General features: G+C 43.9%; 1 protein-coding gene across 4 annotated transcripts in view; it reads right to left on the minus strand.

The window, feature by feature from the left end:
* Window positions 1–619: 619 nt before the first annotated feature.
* The window catches only part of CTXND1 (cortexin domain containing 1), a 116,781-nt gene continuing 93,390 nt past the window's right edge, over window positions 620–24,010 (minus strand). For all 4 annotated transcript variants that reach the window (XR_009732085.1, XR_009732083.1, XR_009732084.1 and 1 more), the window contains 2 exons: window positions 5,366–5,528; window positions 620–5,163 (listed from right to left, as the gene is read on the minus strand). Coding sequence is in view for 1 of the 4 variants with exons in the window: in XM_061394584.1 (XP_061250568.1) it covers window positions 4,922–5,101 (180 nt within the window). In the remaining 3 variants the exon portion in view is untranslated. The remainder of the gene's footprint in view (window positions 5,164–5,365; window positions 5,529–24,010) is intronic.

The following is a 24,010-nucleotide window of genomic DNA, read 5'->3' on the forward strand; positions in this document are numbered from 1 at the left end:
GCTGTCCTCCTTCACACACGCAGGACTGTGGACGTGGAAACACACTTGTGGACACGCCAGGCTTTGAAATTCTCCCCACCTGATATTTTGAAGCAGAACCAGCTCCTTTTGGATTGAGTTAGCCTCAAATTCTGTAGCAATTTTATAGGAGAGGGAAGCATGGATGTTTCAATTCAATAAGAAGGGACTTCCCTGGTGGTCCCGTGGCTAAGACTGCGCATCCAATGCAGTGGGGAAGGTTCCATACCCGATCAGGGAACTAAGATCCTGCATGCAGCATGGCACAACTCCCCGCCAAAAAAAGAGTAGCAATTCAATAAGAACATGTAGATTAGAGCAACTAACTGGAAAAAATGAAACAGAGTTGATGGAAATTGATAGACCAGGCAGGTAAAACTGGTGTCCTCTATTAGTCATACCAGCCTGTCCGAGCATTCTCAGGGCTCATGTTTCTGCTAGGGACCGTCACTGATTTCTTGCTTCTGCTGTTTTTCTCCACCTCACCTGTCCCTAGAATGACATCACTTTCCAGATAACATTTCATCACATCACCCACTTCCCAGATATCTTCCCCCCAACCAGATGTCTTTATTGCCCCACAAACACCACGGCCAGAAGGTGGATTGTATATCAGACTTTACTGAGGGTTTGGGGTAACAGGAAGGGACTGGAGTAGAGCACAGAACAGGCAACAACTTAAAATCAACCACCAAACACCACTGTCTGGAGACCCCGTCACCCGTACCCTGCAGGGGGACTTTTTCTCTGATCATATTTTGCCTTAAATCCTGGGTTGAGGAGGTCAACACCTCTTTCTCTCTGATGTTTTTCATTTTCTTTCTGCCAGCTTCCAGTCTTCAAAAATTCTCTCCATTTCTTTTGCTGAACAGTTTACCTCTTCATCCCAAGCCCTAACTTCATCTCAGGCAGCTACAAACTGGCTAAGGTGCTCTGATGACAAAGGACCATCTCCTCCATGCTTTAGTAGCTAAAGCAACAACAAAAGCTTGAAATTTCAGTTGGGTTTTCCCTTATTATGATCAAATATTTAGATGGCTCTCCCTCCCCCATGTGTCTCTAAGGTGCAGCGGGTGTTATTTAAATATTTATTATCCACCATCCTGAGCAAGCCCCAGGGTTCATCATATCTGTCTTAAGCTTTCTTTATTTTTATTTTGCAACATATATACTAGGGAAAAATGAAAGCAATCCAAATGCTTAATAATAGGATTCTGGATAACTATGCACATGCACTAGATGGTATGGTTTATAGCCACTAAAATGATAAATAGGAAGACTGTAGCAGAAACATGCTTATGAAGAAATGTTATGAGATACTGATTAAAATACTGTAACAGAAGGCTTTTATGAAAAAATATATTTTGCATGTGGACAAAGATGAGAAGGGAACACATGGACGCACAATGGAAATCACTATTATCTGGAGGCTTATAATAGGAGTGATTTTGAAATTTTCCATCTTTTGCTGAAATGTTATTATTTCCCTTTGCCACCAAAAAAGTCAAAAGAGATAGGGTGGGAAATATTAACAACTCTAGGTGTGGGAAAGAAATAAGTGAGACCAGAGGACCCTCAAGGCAGTGCTTCTCAAACTAATTGATCATATTATTGATATGATCCTTCTATGATCTATTGATATGATCCATACTATTGATCCTTCTCTAAAAACATATTGATGCATTTAATTAATGTGTGTGCATGCTCAGTCACATCCGACTTTTTGTGACCACCCTGGACTGTAGTCTGCGAGGCTCCTCTGTCCATGGGATTTTCCAGGCAAGAACACTGGAGTGGGTTGCCATTTCCTCCTCCAGGGGATCTTCCCAATTCAGGGATAGAACTTGAGTTTCCTGCATTGGCAGGAGGATGCTTTACAACTGAGCCACCTGGGAAGCTCATGTTCCTGCATAGAAATCACTCGGTGGATCTTGCTAAGAGATTTCTGGGCCCCACCTGCAGAGATTAGAGTTCTGGAGGTCTGGAGTGGGGGTCCATGATTTTGGATTTCTAGAAAGTTCCTCAGTGCTGCAGGTGCTATTTGTCCTTCATCAGGGTTTGAGTAGTACAGTCCTCGGGCACCTGTTGTTCACTCCTTAGAGCTCTAAAATATCTCCAAGTGAGGTCTTCAAGACCTCTTGTTCCTCAGGATCTTTGCTGATTGGGAGTTGGTTCTGACTGGCACTGTAAATCCATGCTGATGAGCTGTTCACAGAAGTGCTTGGTATCTCTGAGGTAGTCTGCAGAGTGAAGGCTGCTGCTGGGCCTGAGGCAATGTGCAGGGTCCTTGCTCTGGTCCGTCCCCTCAGACGGAGCCTCCAATGCATTTTAGCCCACTGCCTTTGCCAGCTGTCCCTTACTGCATCCCACAGCGTGGAAGGTGGCATGGGGAACAGCTGGAAATGCCCTGGAATGCCACCTGAACAGCGGTGCCCTTGTTCACTTTCAAGGTGGTCACCTAGTGGTGATGGTGCTTTGGAAAGCTATTTCCCAGGTGACCCGGGATGGGGTGGTACTGATGGCGGGGATGTGGGTGATGCGAAGGGAGCCTTGAGCTTCTTCCCAGCTGCAGGTCACTTCTGAGGGAGATGGCAGGCATGCCTTAGAGGGATAGAATAAATACCTTCAGAATCAGGGGGTGTTCAGGCGGTCTCATTTAACTGCATATTGTGTTTGCAGGATTACTGATGATAATGATGATTATGTAAATTAATAAACACCATATTTCTTGAGGTCAGGTGCTGGGTGGGAGAGGTCGCTGTGAGCATTCCTCTGACCAGGTCCTGGCCAGGAGGTCTGGTCTTTCAGAAGGGCCCTGGGAACCAAGGAAAACCCAGGGTTCCAGGTTCCTCTGAGAGAGGGGAATCCAGACCCCTCATTCTCCCAGTTCAGACCTCTGGCTTCTCCTGGGAGTGGTAAAAATAAAAAAAAGACATGTTCTCTCATTTCATCCTCACAACAACCTTGTGAGGTAGATGTTATTCCCTCATTTTACAGATGAAGAAATTGGGGATCAGAGAGGCTGAGTTATTTGGGATCATAGGGCAAGAAAGTAGAGGAGCTGGGACTCGGGACCAGGTTTGTGGACTCTGGTCCACTATTCTTGCTGCAAGGTCGTAGATTTAGGTGATGGAGTGTGAGGGGCGAGAAGGGTGGGAAAAGAGGGAAAGGAGTCATTATAATCAACAACTTATTCCTTGTCTCCCCCCACGACACATTTACATTCAAAGCACTCCCCTCCTGCCCTTTCATTCACATGAGGCTTACACAAAACAAAAAGGGCAAGGTTTTTCCTCCTCCTTTATACAACGAGGGGATGGAGGTACAGAGAGGTAAAGTGACTTGCTCAAGGTCACACAGCCTTAGAGTGACAGACATGAGTAGAACCCAGGTCTTCCTGTCTGATATTCATCTCATATACTGTGTGCTCTCAAGAGGTCACTGGGTGAAATAATTTTTCATGAAGAATAGTGGGGGAAAAAAAGAAACATATGACCAACAGAGATAATTATTACACCATGACCTATCCACCAATGGAATACTCTGTAGCCAGTAAAAATGATGGCTATAACCAGCCTAGACAGCATATTAAAAAGCAGAACATTACTTTGCCAACAAAGGTCCATCTAGTCAAGGCTATGGTTTTTCCAGTAGTCATGTATGGATGTGAGAGTTGGACTATAAAGAAAGCTGAGCGCCGAAGAATTGATGCTTTCTAACTGTGATGTTGGAGAAGACTCTTGAGAGTCTCTTGGACTGCAAGGAGATCCAACTAGTACAGCCCAAAGGAGATAAGTCTTGGGTGTTCACTGGAAGGACTGATGTTGAAGCTGAAACTCCAATATTTTGGCCACCTGATGCGAAGAACTGACTCATTTGAAAAGACTGTGATGCTGGGAAAAATTGAGGGCAAGAGGAGAAGGCGATGATAGAGGATGAGATGGCTGGATGGCATCACCGACTCGATGGACATGGATTTGGGTAGACTCCGGGAGTTGGTGATGGACAGGGAGGCCTGGCGTGCTGTGGTTCATGGGGTCACAAAGAGTCGGACGTGACTGAGCAACTGAACTGAACTGAACTGAAGAGTTTGATGACATGAGAAAGTGTTCATGCTCTAACATGAAGTGATGCAACACCATGCACACAGTTTGACTATTGAAAAATATATGTAAAAATACTGAGAGAAAATATATCAAGATGGCGGCTTTGGGGAAGTAGAATTATAAGTATTATTTTCCCCCTTTCCTTCTATTATTTTTCTGTATTTTTCCAAACTTCTAAAATACACATTTCATTTATAACAGGAAAAAATATACCCTTCTATATTTTAGTTTAAAAAAATATTGCTGGGAAGCAGCCCCTGTGCCTTTTGTGAATTTGAATCCATCTGCTTCCCTGGGTCACCACCCTGGCTCCACTGCCAGCCCATTGGGAAGGAGCTGGGTTTCAGGTGGATGTCTGTGCTGTGCAACCCTGGGGCTAGTACGTGTGCTTCTTGGCATGATCAGGGCAAGGGTCTCCTCAAAACTGGACCACTGTTATATGATATGTGCTGTATCCAATGCCAAATGGGGTTTGGGAGCCAGGGAAGGTGACCGCCCATAGTCTCACACTGAGTCCCCAGCCTGGAACCCGGGCCTACTGACTCGCAGACCTCTCATCCCCAGACTGGCTGGCCATGGCACCGCCCACAGCATCCCACGCATCTCAACCTGCTGCTCGTGTGGGAGTGGACAAGGCTAAGTTGAGCCACCTCCACCCCTAGTAGCCGAATCTGTTCCCGCCTGCCCCCAGGCGCTAGCAGGCTGGTGGCCAGGGGACGGAGGTGTGTCCCGGGGCAACCTCGTCCAGAGAGCACCAGGGTCTCGGTCCCTCCCCACTGCCTCTGCCCGCCCGCGCCTCAGTCGTCCAGGTGCTGCTCCTCCCAGGTGGACGTGGGGATGGCGCTGTAAGGGTCCATGATGACCTTGGCACAGCGGATGATCATCACGATGAGGAACAGGCAGAGGAAGACGAAGCAGGCCAAGGTCAGTCCTTTGTCCACGTCCACGTAGACAGGCTCAGGCGTGGGGTCCTCCATCTCTCAGTGGCAGCTTCTGGCTCCTCCTCCGGCACAGGGTTGACTGGTACCATCTTCCACCCCTGCAGAAAGCCAGGGCAGTGCAGATCAGAGGGTCATGCCCACTTGCCTGTGGTGGGGGTAGAGGTGGGGGCAGAGCACAACCCTGGGTTCTTATATGCCCCCCTGGAGTGGAAGTTGGCGCCTTCCCCTTCCCTCCTGCACGTGAGAGCTGAGACCTCGTTTTCAGATGCCCACTGAGGTCTCTTCCCAGAGGGCACTCACCTGCTGGTCAGAGTGATCACCACTTCATAAGGGCCACTGGGTGGGCATGCACCCTGGGTGCGGCTGCTTCAGGAGGGAGGCGGGGGTGACCAGACATCACAGCTGGAAGCCAGAGAGAGCAGTGGCCTTTCCTTTAGAAAGCAGGGACCCAAACTGGCAGCAGCTGAAACAGAATATGACAGAACAAGGCTGGTTACTTCCCATGACACCCAGACTTGAGCTGGACTGGCAGGAAAGTCTGGCCTGGAGAGTTCCTGCCTGGGCATCGTGGTGGGAGCAGTCACACTTTACACCAAAGCTTTTTTCCTTTCCTTCTCTCTTTTAAAAAATATAACATTAAAAATTGTGATAAAATAGACATAACATAAAATTTACCATGGTGACCATGGTTAAGTGCACAGTTTGGTGGCTTTAGGACGTTCAAATCGTTGTGCAGCCATCACCACCATCCGTCTCCAGAGCTCTCTTCAACTTGCAAAACTGAAACTGTGCCCATGAAACCATTGGGATGAACTGGAAGATTGGGATTGACATACATACACTATTGATACTGTGTATAAAATAGATAACTACTGAGAACCTACTGTACAGCACAGGGAACTCTACTCAATGCTCCGTGGTGACCTGAATGGGAAGGAAATACAAAACAGAGGGGATATATGTATATGTAAGTCTGATTCTCTTAGCTGTATAGCAGAAACTAACACAACATTGTAGAACTATATTCCAATAAAAATTAAAGGTAAAATAAAAATACAACTGTAAAAAATTGTTGTATACATATTATAAAATTTACCAAAGTGACCATGGTGAGGTGAACAGTTCAGTGGCTTTAGGGCTGTGTTTCACAGCTGGACTCAGTCTGGCCTCTCAAACACAGGCTGAAATCCTCAGCTCAGCGTCTGCCCTAAGTTAATATCAGAGACCCCACACCAATTATAAAAGTCAGACCTTGGAAAAATTGGTGATTCTCCCCTGTCTTGTCTGGGGCCAGAACTGGGCCCTATAACCTGGCAACGTGCCCCAGAGGAAGGTTATCGGCATTTTCTGGATCCTTAAGCTGGGATGAAAGCCAAGAGCGTGGATGCAAAGAACAGATTCTTCCACCCTCCAGATGGTGTGCGTTGATTAACGTTAATTACAGGGCGGACACACATCCCTTCCAGCCCCCCTTCCCAGTGAGGACCTGACGCCCAGCAGTGATGCAGCTGAACCCAGCTGCCATTCCTGGGAGCTGAGGGGCCGGCCTTCCCAGGGGTCAGCTCAGTGGTCCCCAGCAGAATGTAACTGTCCTTCAGCATGGAGCCTGCACAGGCCAGACACTCCATCTGCCACCTTCTCAGGGTGGCTGGAGGGGAACTTGCTCCCGAGTCAGGGTTTCTGATCTGGGCCAGTGAGCAACCCTGAAGGGAACAGCTGGTGGGCTGACCTGGCACAATTGTGAAAGCAAGCAGTTTTAGGGTTTGGGTGTAGCAGATCCAAATGGCTTCCCAGGTGGCGCTAGTGGTAATGAATCCAATGCAGGAAATGCAGGAGACATGGATTCGATTCCTGAGTAGGGATGATCCCCTGGAGGAGGGCATGGCAACCCACTCCAGTATTCTTGCCTGGAGAACCCAAAGACAGAGGAGCCCGGTGGGCTGTAGTCCATGGGGTTGCAAAGAGTTGGACATGAGACTGAACACGTACTCTCCTAAATGCCTTATCTCCAACTACAATCCTGTTGAGTGTCAGGACTTCAGCATATGGATTTGGGGGTACAGAATGCAGTCAGAGCAGCATGTCAGTTTCTCAAGGGCAAGCTCCAAGACTGACCAAGGGCCACTACCAACCTGGACCCAGGACAGGCCCCTGCCTTGTGGGTTCACAGGAAATGCCAGAGAAGATGCAAACTTGCTTAGCTTCTGCCCTCCGGACACTAACGGTAGGAAGGCAAGGAGACTGAAAAAGCACATCACTTATTACTTCGGGGCTAAACAACTGGCTGTATCAACAGTGTGAATTCAATCAGGTAACAAAGACCAGAGCTGATCACGTGCAGTAATCTGCTGGTTCTATAAATAGTGGCGGAGTCATTATGAAAGGTGACCCATCAGAATCACTTCCCCAGATGACAGATGGGTTAAGTGGAAGGCGTTTGCTCAGGACACAGAAGAGGCCCAGTGTCATAACCCGACACTGATTGTGTTGTCCTGTGGGAGTGCACTTGGTGGCCCCACTCCTTCATCAGAGCAGTTAACAGGCTTGCCAGAGGGAGATGATGAGTCTGTGCTAAGAGATGATTAAAACCAAAAACAACTTAGGAATTTGTTTGGAAATCAGCGATTTTTAGAAGACGGCTGCTCTCGTCTCCCTATTCTAGGCTTCAGCTGCCACCTTTCCAGCCTCTGGGCAACCTTGCTCGTTTCAGACTGGGCCCCACAACCCGAACTGGCTCTGCCCAATCTATCCTGTTACTGTTCTGAAGTCGATTTTGGTATACGGAGTGGTACGTCTCAATCAAGTTTTGTATGTTCTGTGGTTTGTCTCAAGTTTGAAGTTGAGGGGAGACTCTGCCAGCAACCAAGGACCTCTGTTCAGACCTGAATGGTGGGTATTTCCTCCACTGGCAGGCCTTGTCCCTATACTTGTGTTCGTAAATAGACAGTTAACCACCCCCTACATCGTCTAGTTGCTAAATATACTGGGAATGTGTGTTCAGTCGTGTCTGACTTTTTCGGGACTCCATGGACTGTAGCCCTCCAGGCTCCTCGTTCATGGGATTCTCCAGGTAAGAATATGAGAGTGAGTTGCCATTTCATCCTCCAGGGGATCTTTCTGACCCAGGGATCAAACCCATGTGTCCTGAGTCTCCTACATTGGAAGGTGGATTCTTTACCACTGAGCCACCTAAGAATCCCAAGTGAATATATTGTGCAGTGTTAAACACACTGCACCCTTAAGCTGTTTGTTCATTTTATCTTCATTTCAAAATCTGAACATAAAGCTAGCATATACTTGAACTCTTGGTGAAATTTAAATATTAATAAAATGGTATATCCATAAATACATACCATAACTACTACTAGGGCTGGAAAGATACATGGAGGGGATGGACTTCATGCAATATTGTGGAAAGAATGTTATTTTCTAATATTTAAATATTTTGATTCTTACATTTGATTTATAAAAAACATTGGCTATATTTGTTCTATTTCCCCAGGTATGGAAAAATGCAAACAAATCAGTCAAAGGTGCACAAGAACACACTGTCCAGCTACTAGAGAAGAAGCGACTCACTGGGAGGCTGTTGGAAAAATGCATCTTAGAAGGGAAAGGAAAACTAAAATGAAGGTGGAACAAGAGTATACCAGCTTTGGGCACTTTTGCAGTCAGACAGGGCTTCCCAGGTGGCTCAGATGGTAAAGAATCTGCCTGCAATGCAGGAGACCTGGGTTTGATCCCGAGGTCGGGAAGATCCCCTGGAAAAGGGAATGGGTACCCACTCCAGTATCCTTGCCTGGAGAATTCCATGGACAGAAGTAGCCATATAGGGAGGGGAAAGAAACTGCACAAAGATATGGAGGGTTTCATCAGCAGTCTTGCTGACACTGTAACATCAAGATCTGAGGCATGGGACTTCCCTGGTGGTCCAACGGTTAAGCCTCTGTTCTTCCGATGCAGGGGGCACAGGTTCGATCCCTGACTGGGGAAGTTCTGCATGTGGTGTGATATGGCAGAAAAAATAAAAAAAGCAAGTCCGGTGCCCTTCCCAGTCTGCTGATCCACCAGGTGTGGCAGTCACAGCCTTGGTGGTGGAAAAAACAACAAGAACAGTCAGAGGAAGGGCATCACTGAGAGACCATGAAAGGCAATGAGAGGAGAAAAGGATCAAGGCTCTTCTTGTCCTTACACTAAAAGATCCGTTATTTGTGGTAAGCTTAGTGAACTTCTGTTCCTTATAGAATCACTGTCAAATAGAAAACACGACTTTCTAGTGACTCTAGATGATTCTCAAAAAGAAATCTTCATTTCTGAAAGGCAGTAAATTGAATAGTGCCAAAAAGGGCACTAGCTTTCTACTGGTTATGAGGAGCAGGTTAAAAAAAAAAAGATAACGCTACATTGTTAAAGTGTATACGTTGCTTGTTAGTCCTAAATTTTTTATGAAATAAAAAGACGCTTACTCCTTGGAAGGAAAGTATGACCAACCTAGACAGCATAGACTTCCCTGGTGGCTCAGATGGTAAAGCATCTGCTTACAATGTAGGAGACCCAGGTTTGATCCCTGGGTTGGGAAGATCCTCTGGAGAAGGAAATGGCAACCCACTCCAGTACTCTTGCCTGGAAAATCCCATGGACGGAGGAGCGTTGTAGGCTACAGTCCATGGGGTCTCAAAGAGTCGGACACGACTGAGCGACTTCACTCAGACAGCATATTAAAAAGCAAAGACATTACTGTGCCAACAAAGGTCAGTCTAGTCAAGACTATGGTTTTTCCAGTAGTCATGTATGGATGTAAGAGTTGGACTATAAAGAAAGCTGAGCGCCGAAGAACTGATGCTTTTGAACCGTGGTGTTGGAGAAGACTCTTGAGAGTCCCCTGGACTGCAAGGAGATCCAACCAGTCCATCCTAAAAGAAATCAGTCCTGAATGTTCATTGGAAGGACTGATGTTAAAGCTGTAACTCCAATCCTTTGGCCACCTGATGCGAAGAGCTGACTCATTTGAAAAGACCCTGATGCTGGGAAAGATTGAGGGCGGGAGGAGAGGGGATGACAGAGGATGAGATGGCTGGCTGGCATCACTGACTCAATGGACATGAGTTTGAGTAAACTCCCGGAGTTGGTGATGGACAGGGAGGCCTGGCGTGCTGCAGTCCATCGGATCGCAAAGAGCTGGACATGACTGAGCAACTAACTGAACTGAACTGAACTGAGTCCTAAATTGTATCCCAGTCTTTTGTGACCTTATGGACTATAGCTCACCACGCTCCTCTGTCCATAGGATCTTCCAGGTAAGAATACTGGAGTGAGCTGCCATTCCCTTCTCCAGGGGATCTTCCCTACCCAGGGATGGAACCTGTGTCTTCTGCATTGGCAGGTGGATTCTTTACCACTGAGCCATCTGGGAAGCCCAAATATAGCTATAAAACAATGTAAATGTTAAAAAAAGAATTAAAAAAATAAAAGTTACATAACAGAAAAACTTCATAAAGATAACTTGTATCTAAAATTCTGCATTATTTCAATAAAAACTAGTAGAGGGAAGGTGGAACTAAATCAAAATGTAATAAAATTTTTATATCATTTGGGTAGTGTAAATATTTTAATAATTTTAATTAATTCAATAATTTAATGTAAATTTTAGTTTAATACTGATAGAACAGTGTAGATTAAGATACATGTTTGAACATTTAAAGATAACACTAGGAGAATGATATAAAATAATTGACTATTAAATTAGTTAGCTGAATAGACATTTTTATTGCCTATAGGGAATATACACTGATTTTAAATGTTTACAGAATAGTTACAAAAATTGATTTGGTGTTTATTTACAAAGAAAACATCTATACATTTTATACATTTTAAAAAGTAGAAATTTTACAGGCTATATTTTCTGACCACAAAAGATTAAACAAACTAACAGAGCAACAAGCTATTTGATTTTAATAACGTTAAAAAATAATGATTGAGCTAATGAGAAAATTAAGCATAATTACAGAATATTTAGAAAATCACTCTAATGAGTATTCTACATATTAGAAGTTATGGAGTGAGGTGAGTGACATCTGTTTATTATATTCAGGGCCAAAACCATAGCTTTCATGATTGAACAAGAAGAATTAAATGCAGGGAAAGAAGAAATAAACTGAGACCATTATAAAAACAGCATCAAGGAAATCTGGAAGATGAAATAAGAATTAAAAGCAGAATTTAACAATTCACAAAACAGAGCACCAGTAGAATTAAAAATAAACCACAGAGAAAGGTCTTTATAATAGTTTGAACCTGGATAAACCTCTGGCAAAATTAATCTAGAAAGAAAGAGGAAAGACAAGTATACACCTTTAAGAATGAGAAGAGCCAACTGACTGGAAAAGAACCAGACGCTGGGAAAGATTGAGGGCAGGAGATGAAGGGGGCGGAGGATGAGATGGTTGGATGGTATCACTGACTCAATCAGCGTGAGTTTGAGCAAACTCTGGGAGATGGTGAAGGACAGAGAAGCCTGGCATGCTGCAGTTCACGGGGTCGCCAAGAGTCGGACACGACTGAGCGACTGAACAGCAACAGGAGTGAGAAAGAGGCTATAACCACGGATACTAAGGAGATCAAAAACATAAGGGGTGGTGCTGTGTAAAACCCATCAGTACATTTGAAAAACTCAATGATATGGATGTTTTCTAGAATGTAAATGGTCAAAATGGACTAAAAATGTACTGGGACATAAAATTAAGCAATGTCCATGAGGTGTTTGTCAAGAGGGTCTAAGCAATCCAAGTTGGGCTGGCGTACAGCAGCCAGACCAGGGCCAAGTCCGTGAAGCTGCACAAAGTCCTCCAGGGCATCCTGATCTACCTGCAGTGCCCCTGGACGGAAGGGCACCCCTCTTTGTTCTGAGAACTGGGGACAGCCTGGGAGCCACCATTAGGATTCCTCTCCTCTCGCACATCTGTGCTCCCCTTTGCCAAAACAACAAGAACACATTCCTTGCCAATATTTCTACTGAACAGCTCAAGCTCCAATGTCACCAAGTTTGAATACATTTCCTGGGACTAAGAAGTCCCGAAGGTGCTTATTTATGACCAAAGGGCGAGTTGGCTCATGCCTTCCAGATGGAGTGTCCTCTTAGTATCCAAAGGATGCCACATCACCTGGGGAAGATGGTTGATATTAACAGCTAGGAAGTTTTTACTTTACAGCATGGGTGGTTCTCCCAGGTGTGGGCTCTTCCAGCCTTCCCAAAAGCTCTGTCAAGAAACCCTGGGAAGAGACCTAGATTCTTCGCTTTGCTGCTATACACCAACCATATTCCTGGGCCTCTAGTTAACCTCCAGGATGGCTGATTGCCACCCATCCCAGGATCCACAGCCCCAGAGGTTCAAACCACTCCTCTCCTGGGACTTCCCTTCTGGTGCAGTGGTTAAGAATCCACCTTGCAATGCAGGGGATGCAGGTTTAATCCTTGGTTGGGGAACTAAGATCCTACATGGCTTGGGGCAGCTAAGCTCATGTGCCACAACTAGAGGACCCAAGCACCATAACGAAGATCCCATGTGCCTCAACTAAGATCTGATGCAGCCAAATAAATACTAAAATGCTACTCTCTCAATTCATCCCACTCTCTCCTTCCCCTTCAAGAGGGAGGGGATATATGTATACCTATGGCTGATTCACTTTGTTGGTATTGCAGAAACCAACAGAACAATTACCATCCAAATTTAAAAAGAAAAGCAAAAGCAAAAAAAAAAAAAAAAGCATTCCTCTTGCACAACGGAAACCAACATAACAATTATTATCCAACTAAAAAATAAAAATAAAAAAACAAAAACCAACCCATTCCTTTCTTAAGAGACCCCCAATTCCAGGCAAGGACCTGCCCCAAAGTCTAATGTTTTTATCCTCATGATGACTTTATTCTAGAGGCTGTGTTGCTCTTTCCTCCCTCCAGATACTGTTTAGGCAAGGCGTGAGCTACTGAGGCAGATTTCCAGAACGTGAATCTCAGGGGCAAAGGGTTAGAGTCTCAATCAGTATCCATTCATGAGGCTCTCAGACGACTCATGCAAACACGCCCGCCTCTCCCAGCATTTCTCTAGATCTGTGCATCAGCAGTTTATCTCCCAGAAAGAAATGTCAGAGTTCCACCTCTTTGAATATTCTGCCACACAGAACCAACATGACATTTAAAAAATGTCTGTCTGTATCTCCTCTAGCGATAGAAAACTTTGAAGACCGTCATCCTGTTTGAGAGGGCTGGGGCTCCGTAAACTGCAGGGCACATATGTTTTCTGCCTCTACTTGTGTCACACATACGGCAAAAGAGAACACTTTCTGTTGACAGTATTTCCCCCAAATTCACGCAAATCCTCTCTGCAGAGCTCCACAAATTGCCTTCCTGCATTTGAAGGGTAAACTAGCAAGAGCCCAAAGTTTTGCAAACTGGCAAGAGATGTTTCTCTTCTGAAGAACATAATTCATTTCCAGCCATGAGTTGAGATGTTCTCACTTCCTTCTTACAAATTTTACAAGTGTTATCTAGCAGCAGGGGGGCCAACAAGCTGACATTTCCTATGCTGCAATTCTCAAAAGTAATTTGAGCCTCGTTTTGGGTAATCAGTCTTTCAGTGTAAAGTCAGAAGCAATGAACTTGGACATCATCCAACCTAGAGCCATTATTTTAGAGTTAGGGAGACAGGCTTAGAGAGGGCAAATGATGGGACTAATGATCCCTTTATAGGACCAGCACTCTTCTTTCTTTTTTTTGACCATACCATGCAGCATGTGGGATCTTAGTTCCCCAACCAAGGATCAAACTCATGCCCCTTGTAGTGGAAGCGTAGAGTCTTAACCACCAGACCTCCGTGGGAATGCTGGTTGCTGGAGAGGACAGTGATGTGACACTTTCCATGATCTCTCCAACAAACATCTCTGGTTTTCCTGAATTCCTTCCAATGACAGAAGGTAGGTGCGAGTGCCAGGACCAGAGGCAGAAAATTCATCCTGTGTTTTTTGTCTGTGCCAGTGATAAGCTGGGCCTCTGTCTTACTATGGATTGCAAAGCAACACAGCTCTAAAAAGAAAAATCTAGGAAATTGAGACAAAACTGCCAAAGATGAGGGCTGCTGGAGATTCAAGCAGGCAAGGGGTTGGAGTCCTATTTCAATGATTATGGTATTTGCTCACTACTGTATTTAAAATGGATAACCAACAAGGACCTACTGTATAGCACAGGGAACTCTGCTCAGTGTTATGTGGCAGTCTGAATGGGAAGGGAATTTGGGCGGGAGGGGGGAGAATGGATACATGTGTACCTATGGCTGAGTCCCTTTGCTGTGAACCTGAAACTATCACAACATAGTTAATCAGCTACACTGCCATACAAAATAAAAACTTAAAAAAAAAGACTACGGTGTTGGCTATTGGTTCCTGGTAAGTGATTTCCACCAAGTTAAGCAAGTTTTATTTCTCTAAGTTTTAATTTGCTTACATAGAAAAAAAGGGGATGATAGGATTATTGTGAGGATTAGATAAAACATGGGAAATTCTCAACACAGAAACTGGCACCTAGTAAATGCTGAATAAATGCTAGCTGTTCCTATTAATTCTAGTATTCTAACAATTTTCATGGGACTTCCCTTTCTAGATGAACATGTGGATTTTTCACTGTCTATGAATAAATACCTTAATGTTGAACCAAATTTACATGCTGGAATAAATTCTACTTGGTATACCATTTTTAAAACACTGCTGGATTAAAATATTAATATTTTATCTAGGGGATATTACTACCATGACTAAGTAAAATGGATCTATTGATTCTTTTGTGTGCTATTCTGCTAGATTTTTGTATCAAGGTTATGCTAATTTCTAAGCACAAAAGGAAGATTTCTGTATAATTCTGTCTCCAGTAGTTCATATCTGTTCCTTAGAAGTTTCTTGAACTCAACTTGTGTGATCTTTTTTGGAAATGTGTGATGAAGAATACTTTTCAATTAAAAAAAAATGTTTATTTATGTTGGCTGTGCTGGGTCTTCGTTGCTGCATGCAGGCTTTCTCTAATTGAAGCGAACAGGGGCTACTCTCTAGTTGCAGACTGCAGTGGCTTCTTTTTTGTGGAGCACAGACTCTAGGGCACAAAAGCTTCAGTAGTTGTGGTGCAGGGGCTTATGGGAATCTTGCCAAACCAGGAATCAAACCCGTGTCCTCTGCATTGACATGGGGATTCTTAACCACGAGACCACTGAGGAAGCCTCTCTTTCAATTTTTTAATGGATGTTGGCGTATTTAGATTTTCTTCTTCTTCTTATAGCAATTAGGGAAACAATTTTCTGCAGGAAGAAATTGTCCATATTATGTAAATATTCAACTTCAGTGACATAAAATTGTAATGGTCTGCTCTTACTGGGGTTTCCGTGGTGGCTCAGACAGTAAGGAATCTGCCTGCAATGCAGGAGACCTGGGTTCTATCCTTGGGTTGGGAAGACACCCTGGAGAAGAAAATAGCAACCCATTTCAGTATTCTTGCCTGGAAAATCCCATGGACAAGGGAGTCTGGAGAGCTACAGTCCCCAGGGTCACAAGGAGTCAGACATGACTGAGCCACTCACACTTTTCATTTCCTATATTGATACATGCTAGTTCATACCTTTTCTCTGTTGCGTAGAATTCTGTGGTTGGACCACGATTTGTTCATTTCCCCTCCAAATGATGAACACTTTATTATTTCAAATTTTTAATGATGAAAATAATGTTTCAATGAACTTTCTTATGCATATACCATTAGGCCAGGTTTTTTTTTTTTGCTGCTGCTGCTGCTGCTAAGTCCCTTCAGTCATGTCCGACTCTTGCGACCCCATAGACGGCAGCCCACTAGGCTCCTCTGTCCCTGGGATTCTCCAGGCAAGAATACTGGAGTGGGTTGCCATTTCCCTCTCCAATGCATGAAAGTGAAAAGTGAAAGTGAAGTTACGGGGTGTTAACTGGACTGCAATTCTTTAGTCCTATAATTAGACTATCTCTAAAAAGACTCTGATGCTGGGAAGGATTGGGGGCAGGAGGAGAAGGGGACGACAGAGGATGAGATGGCTGGATGGCATCACTGACTCGATGGACATGAGTCTGAGTGAACTCCAGGAGTTGGTGATGGACAGGGAGGCCTGGCGTGCTGCGATTCATGGGGTCGAAAAGAGTCAGACATGACTGAGCGACTGAACTGAACTGAACTGAACTTTCTTGTGCTCAGTAGCTCAGTGGTGTCTGACTCTCTTCGACCCTTTGGACTGCAGCCTGCCAAGCGTCTCTGTCCATGGGATTTTTCAGGCCAGAATATTGGAGTAGGTTGCCATTTCCAAATCCAGGGGATCTTCCCAACCCAGGGATCAAACCCATATCTTCTGTGTCCCTGCATTGCAGGCAGATTCTTTACCTAATGAGCAATTGGAAAACCCCTTGTGCTGTGCTTAGTTGTTCAGTAGTGTCCGACTCTTTGTGACTCCGTCTCTGTCCATGGGATTCTCCAGGCAAAAATGCTGGAGTGGGTTGCCATGCCCTTCTCCAGGGGATCTTCCCAACCCAGGGATTAAACCCAGGTTTCCCGCACTGCAGGCATATTCTTTACCTTCTGAGCCACCAGGGAAGCCCCTTGTATATTGTCGATTTTTCCTCCAAAGTGGTTGTTCCAATCCCCACTTTCTCCAGCATTCTTTAGAAGCTGCTACCATTCATATCCTTTGTAGGACTTGGAATTGTCAGACTTGCATTACTGCTGTTCTGGTGGCGTGAATGTATGTCATTGTGGATTTAACTTGCATTCCCCTTATTTCTAATGACATTGGGTATATTTTTTACATTTACTGGCCATTTCATTTTTCTCTTTTTGAATTGTTGGGTTACTTTTCTTTTTCTTGTTTGTTTCTTCATTTTAGATATCATTCCTTTATTGGTCCTGTGCTTTGCAAAATCTCCCCACGCTTCATCTGTGGCTTGTCCTTTAAATTTGTTCAGAGAATCTTATTTGTACTTGCTCAAATTGTTTTAAATTTTAATATAGTCAGCCTCATTCATCTTTTCCTTTATAATTTATACTTTCTGTAACTTTTTTTTAAGGCCGTGCTATACAGTATGTGAGATGTGATGTGATGGATATGATGGATATGGATATGAGAGTTGGACTATAAAGAAAGCTGAGCACCAAAGAATTGATGCTTTTGAATTGTGGTGTTGGAGAAAACACTTGAGATTCCCTTGGACTGCAGGAGATCAATCAGGTCCATCCGAAAGGAAATCATCCCTGAATATTCATTGGAAGGACTGATGCTGAAGCTGAAACTCAAATACTTCGGCCACCTGATGCAAAGAACTGACTCACTGAAAAAGGACTCGATGGACATGAGTTTGGGCAAGCTCCTGGAGTTGGTGATGGACAGGGAAGCCTGGCGTGCTGCAGTCCATGGGGTCGCAATGAGTCGGACACAACTGAGCAACTGAACTAAACTGATACAGCATGTGAGGTCTTAGTTCCCCAACCAGGGATCGAACTCTTGTCCCCTGCATTGGAAGTGTGGACTTTTAACCACTGGATCACCAGGCAAGTCCCATTTGTGACTTCTTAAATCCTTTCCTATCCTGATGTCTTGGATATATTCTCCTATATATATTTTCTAGAAGTTTGAAATTCTGTTTTTCTTAGAGTTTCATCCATCTGAAACTGATTTTCATGTTATCTGATATGGAGTTTAGAGCTATGTCTCCCCCTATGGATAAAGTATCATCTTATCCCCATGTATTGACTAGTCTGTCCTTTCCCCAGTGATTTGTAACACAACCTTAAGCCTCCATCTACACACTTCTGGGCTCTCTATCCTTTTAAAATTTGTTTACTGTCTCTCCTTGTGCCAGTACATGCTGTCTTCGATTCCATTATAAAAACTTTATAGTACATCTTGATATATACTAGTCCAAGACCTTCATCTTGTAATTTTATTCAAGAGCCCCTTGGCTCTTCATATATGTTAGAATCATTTTGCTGGGATGGTGACTGGCAATCCACTGAATTCATAAATTAGTAATGAACTGCCATCTTGATGGCATGGAGTCTTTCTACTCGTGACAAAAGTACTCAGGCTCTCATACATGTTCATAGATCACCTTTCATCATTTTCTCTATGTGAAAATGCTTATTTTCTGCTTATTTCTGAGTACTTAATATATATGTTATGATTTTCTTTGATATAATTGGGGGAAATTGAACATAGATTGAATATTGTATGATATTAGGGTTAAGTAGATCAGATCAGATCAGTCGCTCAGTCGTGTCCGACTCTTTGTGACACCATGAATCGCAGCATGCCAGGCCTCCCTGTCCATCACCAACTCCTGGAGTTCACTCAGACTCATGTCCATCGAGTCAGTGATGCCATCCAGCCATCTCATCCTCTGTCGTCCCCTTCTCCTCCTGCCCCCAATCCCTCCGAGCATCAGAGTCTTTTCCAATGAGTCAACTCTTCCCATGAGGTGGCCAAAGTACTGGAGTTTCAGCTTTAGCATCATTCCTTCCAAAGAAATCCCAGGGCTGATCTCCTTCAGAAGGGACTGGTTGGATGTCCTTGCAGTCCAAGGGACTCTCAAGAGTCTTCTCCAACACCACAGTTCAAAAGCATCAATTCTTCGGCGCTCAGCCTTCTTCACAGTCCAACTCTCACATCCATACATGACCACAGGAAAAAAACCATAGCCTCGACTAGACGAACCTTTGTTGGCAAAGTAATGTCTCTGCTTTTGAATATGCTATCTAGGTTGGTCATAACTTTCCTTCCAAGGAGTAAGCGTCTTTTAGTTTCATGGCTGCAATCACCATCTGCAGTGATTTTGGAGCCCAGAAAAATAAAGTCTGACACTGTTTCCACTGTTTCCCCATCTATTTCCCATGAAGTGGTGGGACCGGATGCCATGATCTTCGTTTTCTGAATGTTGAGCTTTAAGCCAACTTTTTCACTCTTCACTTTCACTTTCATCAAGAGGCTTTTGAGTTCCTCTTCACTTTCTGCCATAAGGGTGGTGTCATCTGCATATCTGAGGTTATTGACATTTCTCCCGGCAATCTTGATTCCAGCTTGTGTTTCTTCCAGTCCAGCGTTTCTCATGATGTACTCTGCATATAAGTTAAATAAACAGGGTGACAATATACAGCCTTGACGAACTCCTTTTCCTATTTGGAACCAGTCTGTTGTTCCATGTCCAGTTCTAACTGTTGCTTCCTGACCTGCATACAAATTTCTCAAGAGGCAGATCAGGTGGTCTGGTATTCCCATCTCTTTCAGAATTTTCCACAGTTTATTGTGATTCATACAGTCAAAGGCTTTGGCATAGTCAATAAAGCAGAAATAGATGTTTTTCTGGAACTCTCTTGCTTTTTCGATGGTCCAGCAGATGTTGGCAATTTGATCTCTGGTTCCTCTGCCTTTTCTAAAACCAGCTTGAACATCTGGAAGTTCACAGTTCACATATTGCTGAAGCCTGGCTTGGAGAATTTTGAGCATTACTTTACTAGCGTGTGAGATGAGTGCAATTGTGCGGTAGTTTGAGCATTCTTTGGCATTGCCTTTCTTTGGGATTGGAATGAAAACTGACCTTTTCCAGTCCTGTGGCCACTGCTGAGTTTTCCAAATGTGCTGGCATATTGAGTGCAGCACTTTCACAGCATCATCTTTCAGGATTTGGAGTAGCTCAACTGGAATTCCATCACCTCCACTAGCTTTGTTCGTAGTGATGCTTTCTAAGGCCCACTTGACTTCACATTCCAGGATGTCTGGCTCTAGGGCAGTGATCATACCATCGTGATTATCTTGGTTGTGAAGATCTTTTTTGTACAGTTCTTCTGTGTATTCTTGCCACCTCTTCTTAATATCTTCTGCTTCTGTTAGGTCCATACCATTTCTGTCCTTTATCGAGCTCATCTTTGCATGAAATGTTCCTTTGGTATCTCTGATTTTCTTGAAGAGATCCCTAGTCTTTCTCATTCTGTTGTTTTCCTCTATTTCTTTGCATTGATTGCTGAAAAAGGCTTTCTTATCTCTTCTTGCTATTCTTTGGAACTCTGCATTCAGATGCTTATATCTTTCCTTTTCTCCTTTGCTTTTTGCTTCTTTTCTTTTCACAGCTATTTGTAAGGCCTCCCCAGACAACCATTTTGCTTTTTTTGCATTTCTTTTCCATGGGGATGGTCTTGATCCCTGTCTCCTGTACAATGTCACGAACCTCATTCCATAGCTCATCAGGCACTCTATCTATCAGATCTAGGCCCTTAAATCTATTTCTCACTTCCACTGTATAATCATAAGGGATTTGATTTAGGTCATACCTGAATGGTCTAGTGGTTTTCCCTACTTTCTTCAATTTAAGTCTGAATTTGGTAATAAGGAGTTCATGATCTGAGCCACAGTCACCTCCTGGTCTTGTTTTTGCTGACTGTATAGAGCTTCTCCATCTTTGGCTGCAAAGAATATAATCAATCTAATTTCGGTGTTGACCATCTGGTGATGTCCATGTATAGTCTTCTCTTGTGTTGTTGGAAGAGGGTGTTTGTTATGACCAGTGCATTTTCTTGGCAAAACTCTATTAGTCTTTGCCCTGCTTCATTCCGTATTTTTTTGTTGGTTATGATAGAGGTATTGCAGTTATGACTATATAATGTAACTTCTTAGGCCTATTTGTTACACATACACACAACACACACACACACATGCATGTATCCTGTTCCTCAGAAGAAATCACTATTCTGATATCACCATGCATTAGTTTTATCTGTTTATAAACTTCTTATAAATGAAACCAAGTGTGCACTTTTGTGTCTGACTTCTTTTGCTCAAATTATGATCTATGACTTTTTAACCACATTTCCGCATCTATCAATAGATCTTTTTTATTGCTGTGAAGTATTCCATTGTGTGACCACAGCACAATTTATTTATTCACTCCATAGCTGTTGGCCATTTGGGTTATTTCCAGCTTGGGCCTCTTATGAACTGTGCTGCTAAGAAATTGTTGTACTTCTTTGCTTATCTTTTGGTGAATATATGTACTCATTACGATTGGTTGTATTCCTTGAGGTCAAGTGGCTGGACTGTATAGTAGCTGTACGCTCAACTTCTGCAGATATCGCCAAAGAGTTTTCCAAGTTAGATGCACACTGGCATGCCTTTCAGCAATTCTAGTTCCTCTGTATCCTCATCAGCATCTGGTATTTTTAGACTTTTACATTTCAGCCATTCGGATGGGTTATATTGTGGGTCATTTCCTTAATGTGAAATGAAAAGGGTTTTTTTTTTTTTTAGCTATTTGGCTAGCCTCCTCTATGAAATGCCTATTCATGTCTTTTGAGCATTTACTTATTGGGCTATGTGTCCTTTTGATTCGTAGGCATGAATATATTCTAGATAAGAATCTTTTGTCAGATCCATGTATTGCAAATATCTTCTCTCAGTCTTTGTGTTTCCTTTCCCTTCCCTTACTGATGTCTTTAGTGAACAGAAGGTCTACATTTTAATAAAATACAGATCATTAATTTTTCCTTTTATGGTTAGTGCTTTCTACATCCTATGTAAGAATTTTTTTCCTACCCCAAAATCATGAAGATCTCCTATGTTTGCTCCCTAAAATTATATATTATATCCCAGAATTAGAAAATATATAATTTCTGGGAGCAAATGAATGTCCATGTTTGGTATTAAGTAAGGTTCACATTTTTTCCCCAGACATCGATCTCTCTTGCACCATTTATTGATAACACCATGTTTTCTCTTATTGTATTACAAGTCAAATGATCCATATAAGTGGGTTGATGTAATGATTTAAAAATACATCCCCAAATCCTTCCAAAAGGGGCAGTCCATGGTCCCGCCCCCTGAATGTGGATGGGCCTCTGTGGCTGCCTCAAGGAATAAAATGAGGTGGAAGTGATGTCGTATCACTTCCAGGGCTGGCTGAGTTACAAAGGGTCACATAACCTTTGTGGTCTCTCTCGGACACTGGCTCTAGGAGCCTTTTGCCATCATGCCAGGAACTGACTGGGGCTGCCACCTGGAAAGACTGCCTGAGACCACCCGTGGGCAAGGCTGTTCCTGCTCCAGTTGTGTGAGTCTTCCCAACCCACATGCCAGACAAGTGAGTGAGGAGACTTGGAGACCCCACTCCCAACCAGCATCTGGCTGCCATGACCTGAGAGATGCAGAACTGCCTAGTGGAGCCTACTTCAGCTCCCAGATATGTGATCAAAATAAATGATTGCTATTTTTGAAAATTATTTTTAATTGGCAGATAATTGCTTTAAACGTAGTGCTGGTTTCTGCTATACAACAAAGTGAATCAGCTATATGTATACATATATCCCCTCCCTCTGAAGCCTCCCTCCCACTCACCCCAGCCCACTCCCCTAGGTTAAATAGTTACTATTAAGTCAAGATTTGGGTAATTGATTACACAGTAATAGATGACCAGAACCGTCTATTTCCGGACTTCTTTATCCTGGTTCTGTTGTCTTTCTTTTTACCAAAACCACATTTTCTTATGCTAGCTTTATCCTAAGTCGTGCTCAGCTTGTTGGGATGTTGGATATCCTCATATTTCTGTCTGCTCACTTCTACAAAAGGAGCTGTAGAAACGATATTGGAAGCCACCGTGGCTCCTTCAGCAATTACTTGGGTTTGACGCCCCCAGTCATCTGCTCTAAGAGCTGTGGGGTTCCACCCTGGGCACAGTAACTGAAGCGGAGAGCAGTGGGCGAGTTTTATTTCAGAGAACTTGGGCCAGACCCAGAGGGAAGAGTTTAGTTCTTCCCTCCTCCCTGGGGAAGGTGGCAGCTCAAAAGCCACTCTGAGAAGCAAATCCCAATCACAGCCAATAAAGAAAGAATAGGGCAAATAACCAACAAGGACCTACTGTACAGCACAGGGAACTCTGGTCAATGTCATGTGGCAGCCTGGATGGGAGGGGAGTTTGGGGGAAAATGGATACGTGTGTATGTATGGCTGAGTCCCTTCACTGTCCACCTGAAACTATCACAACATTGTTAATCGGGTAGACCCCAATGTAAAATAAAAAGTTTAAAAAACCTCTGTGATGGGTTGAGGGCAGAGCTTTATAAGACCGTGTTTCTCTAACATCCATCCGCCTAATCTGGTTTCTCCTCCAACTCCTGAAGTGAGATTTTTTTTTTAAGATTTTTTTTTTGATATATGGATCATTTTAAAAGTCTTCATGAAAATTTGTTACAGCATTACTTCCGTTTTTATGTTTTGGTTTTTGGCCCCAAGGCATGTGGGATCTCAGTTTGCCGACCAGGCATTGAACCCGAACCCACCCGGGGACTGGAAGGTGAAGTCTTAACACTGCACTCCCTGCTGTGAGGTCCTTCCTGAGAGTTCTCCTCCCACTCAGTATTTGCTGGGGGTGGGGTGAGGGTAGGGCGCCAAGTGTCCCCTCCCCCTGCTTTTCTCCCTGGCTTTCCTGCTTGGGTTAGCAAGTCTCCAAGAGCATATTCTCTGCTTCATTTAGGAAGCAGTCCATGCACCAGGCCCTGGGGGTAAATGGCAAGCTTCTCCTGCAGGAGGCTCTGGCATGGTTCTCAGATTGGAGTTTTTCAGTTTCTCCTGCTCCCTGCGGCTGAGTGCTCCAGCGCTCCTGCTGCCCGTGCCTGCTGCTCTGGCCCTGCGCCTTCTGCTGCTGCGGGACACAGACCCCACTCCTGTCTTGTGGGAGTCAGCCTCTGACATAAGAGTTGAGCATTCAGTCATTGATGTCAACCTGATTCTGTCTGCTTCACAGCTTCCAGAAATATTTATACCCTTCTGCTCCACTGAGGACACCCTAACCCCTTTTCAGCACTGTTACAGATGTCTGTGTCTACATTTTGTCAGCTTTTTAAAAAAAAATAATAATTTG

This window comes from Bos javanicus, chromosome 21, assembly GCF_032452875.1.
Source record: "Bos javanicus breed banteng chromosome 21, ARS-OSU_banteng_1.0, whole genome shotgun sequence".
In the NCBI taxonomy this organism is placed as follows: Eukaryota; Metazoa; Chordata; class Mammalia; order Artiodactyla; family Bovidae; genus Bos; species Bos javanicus.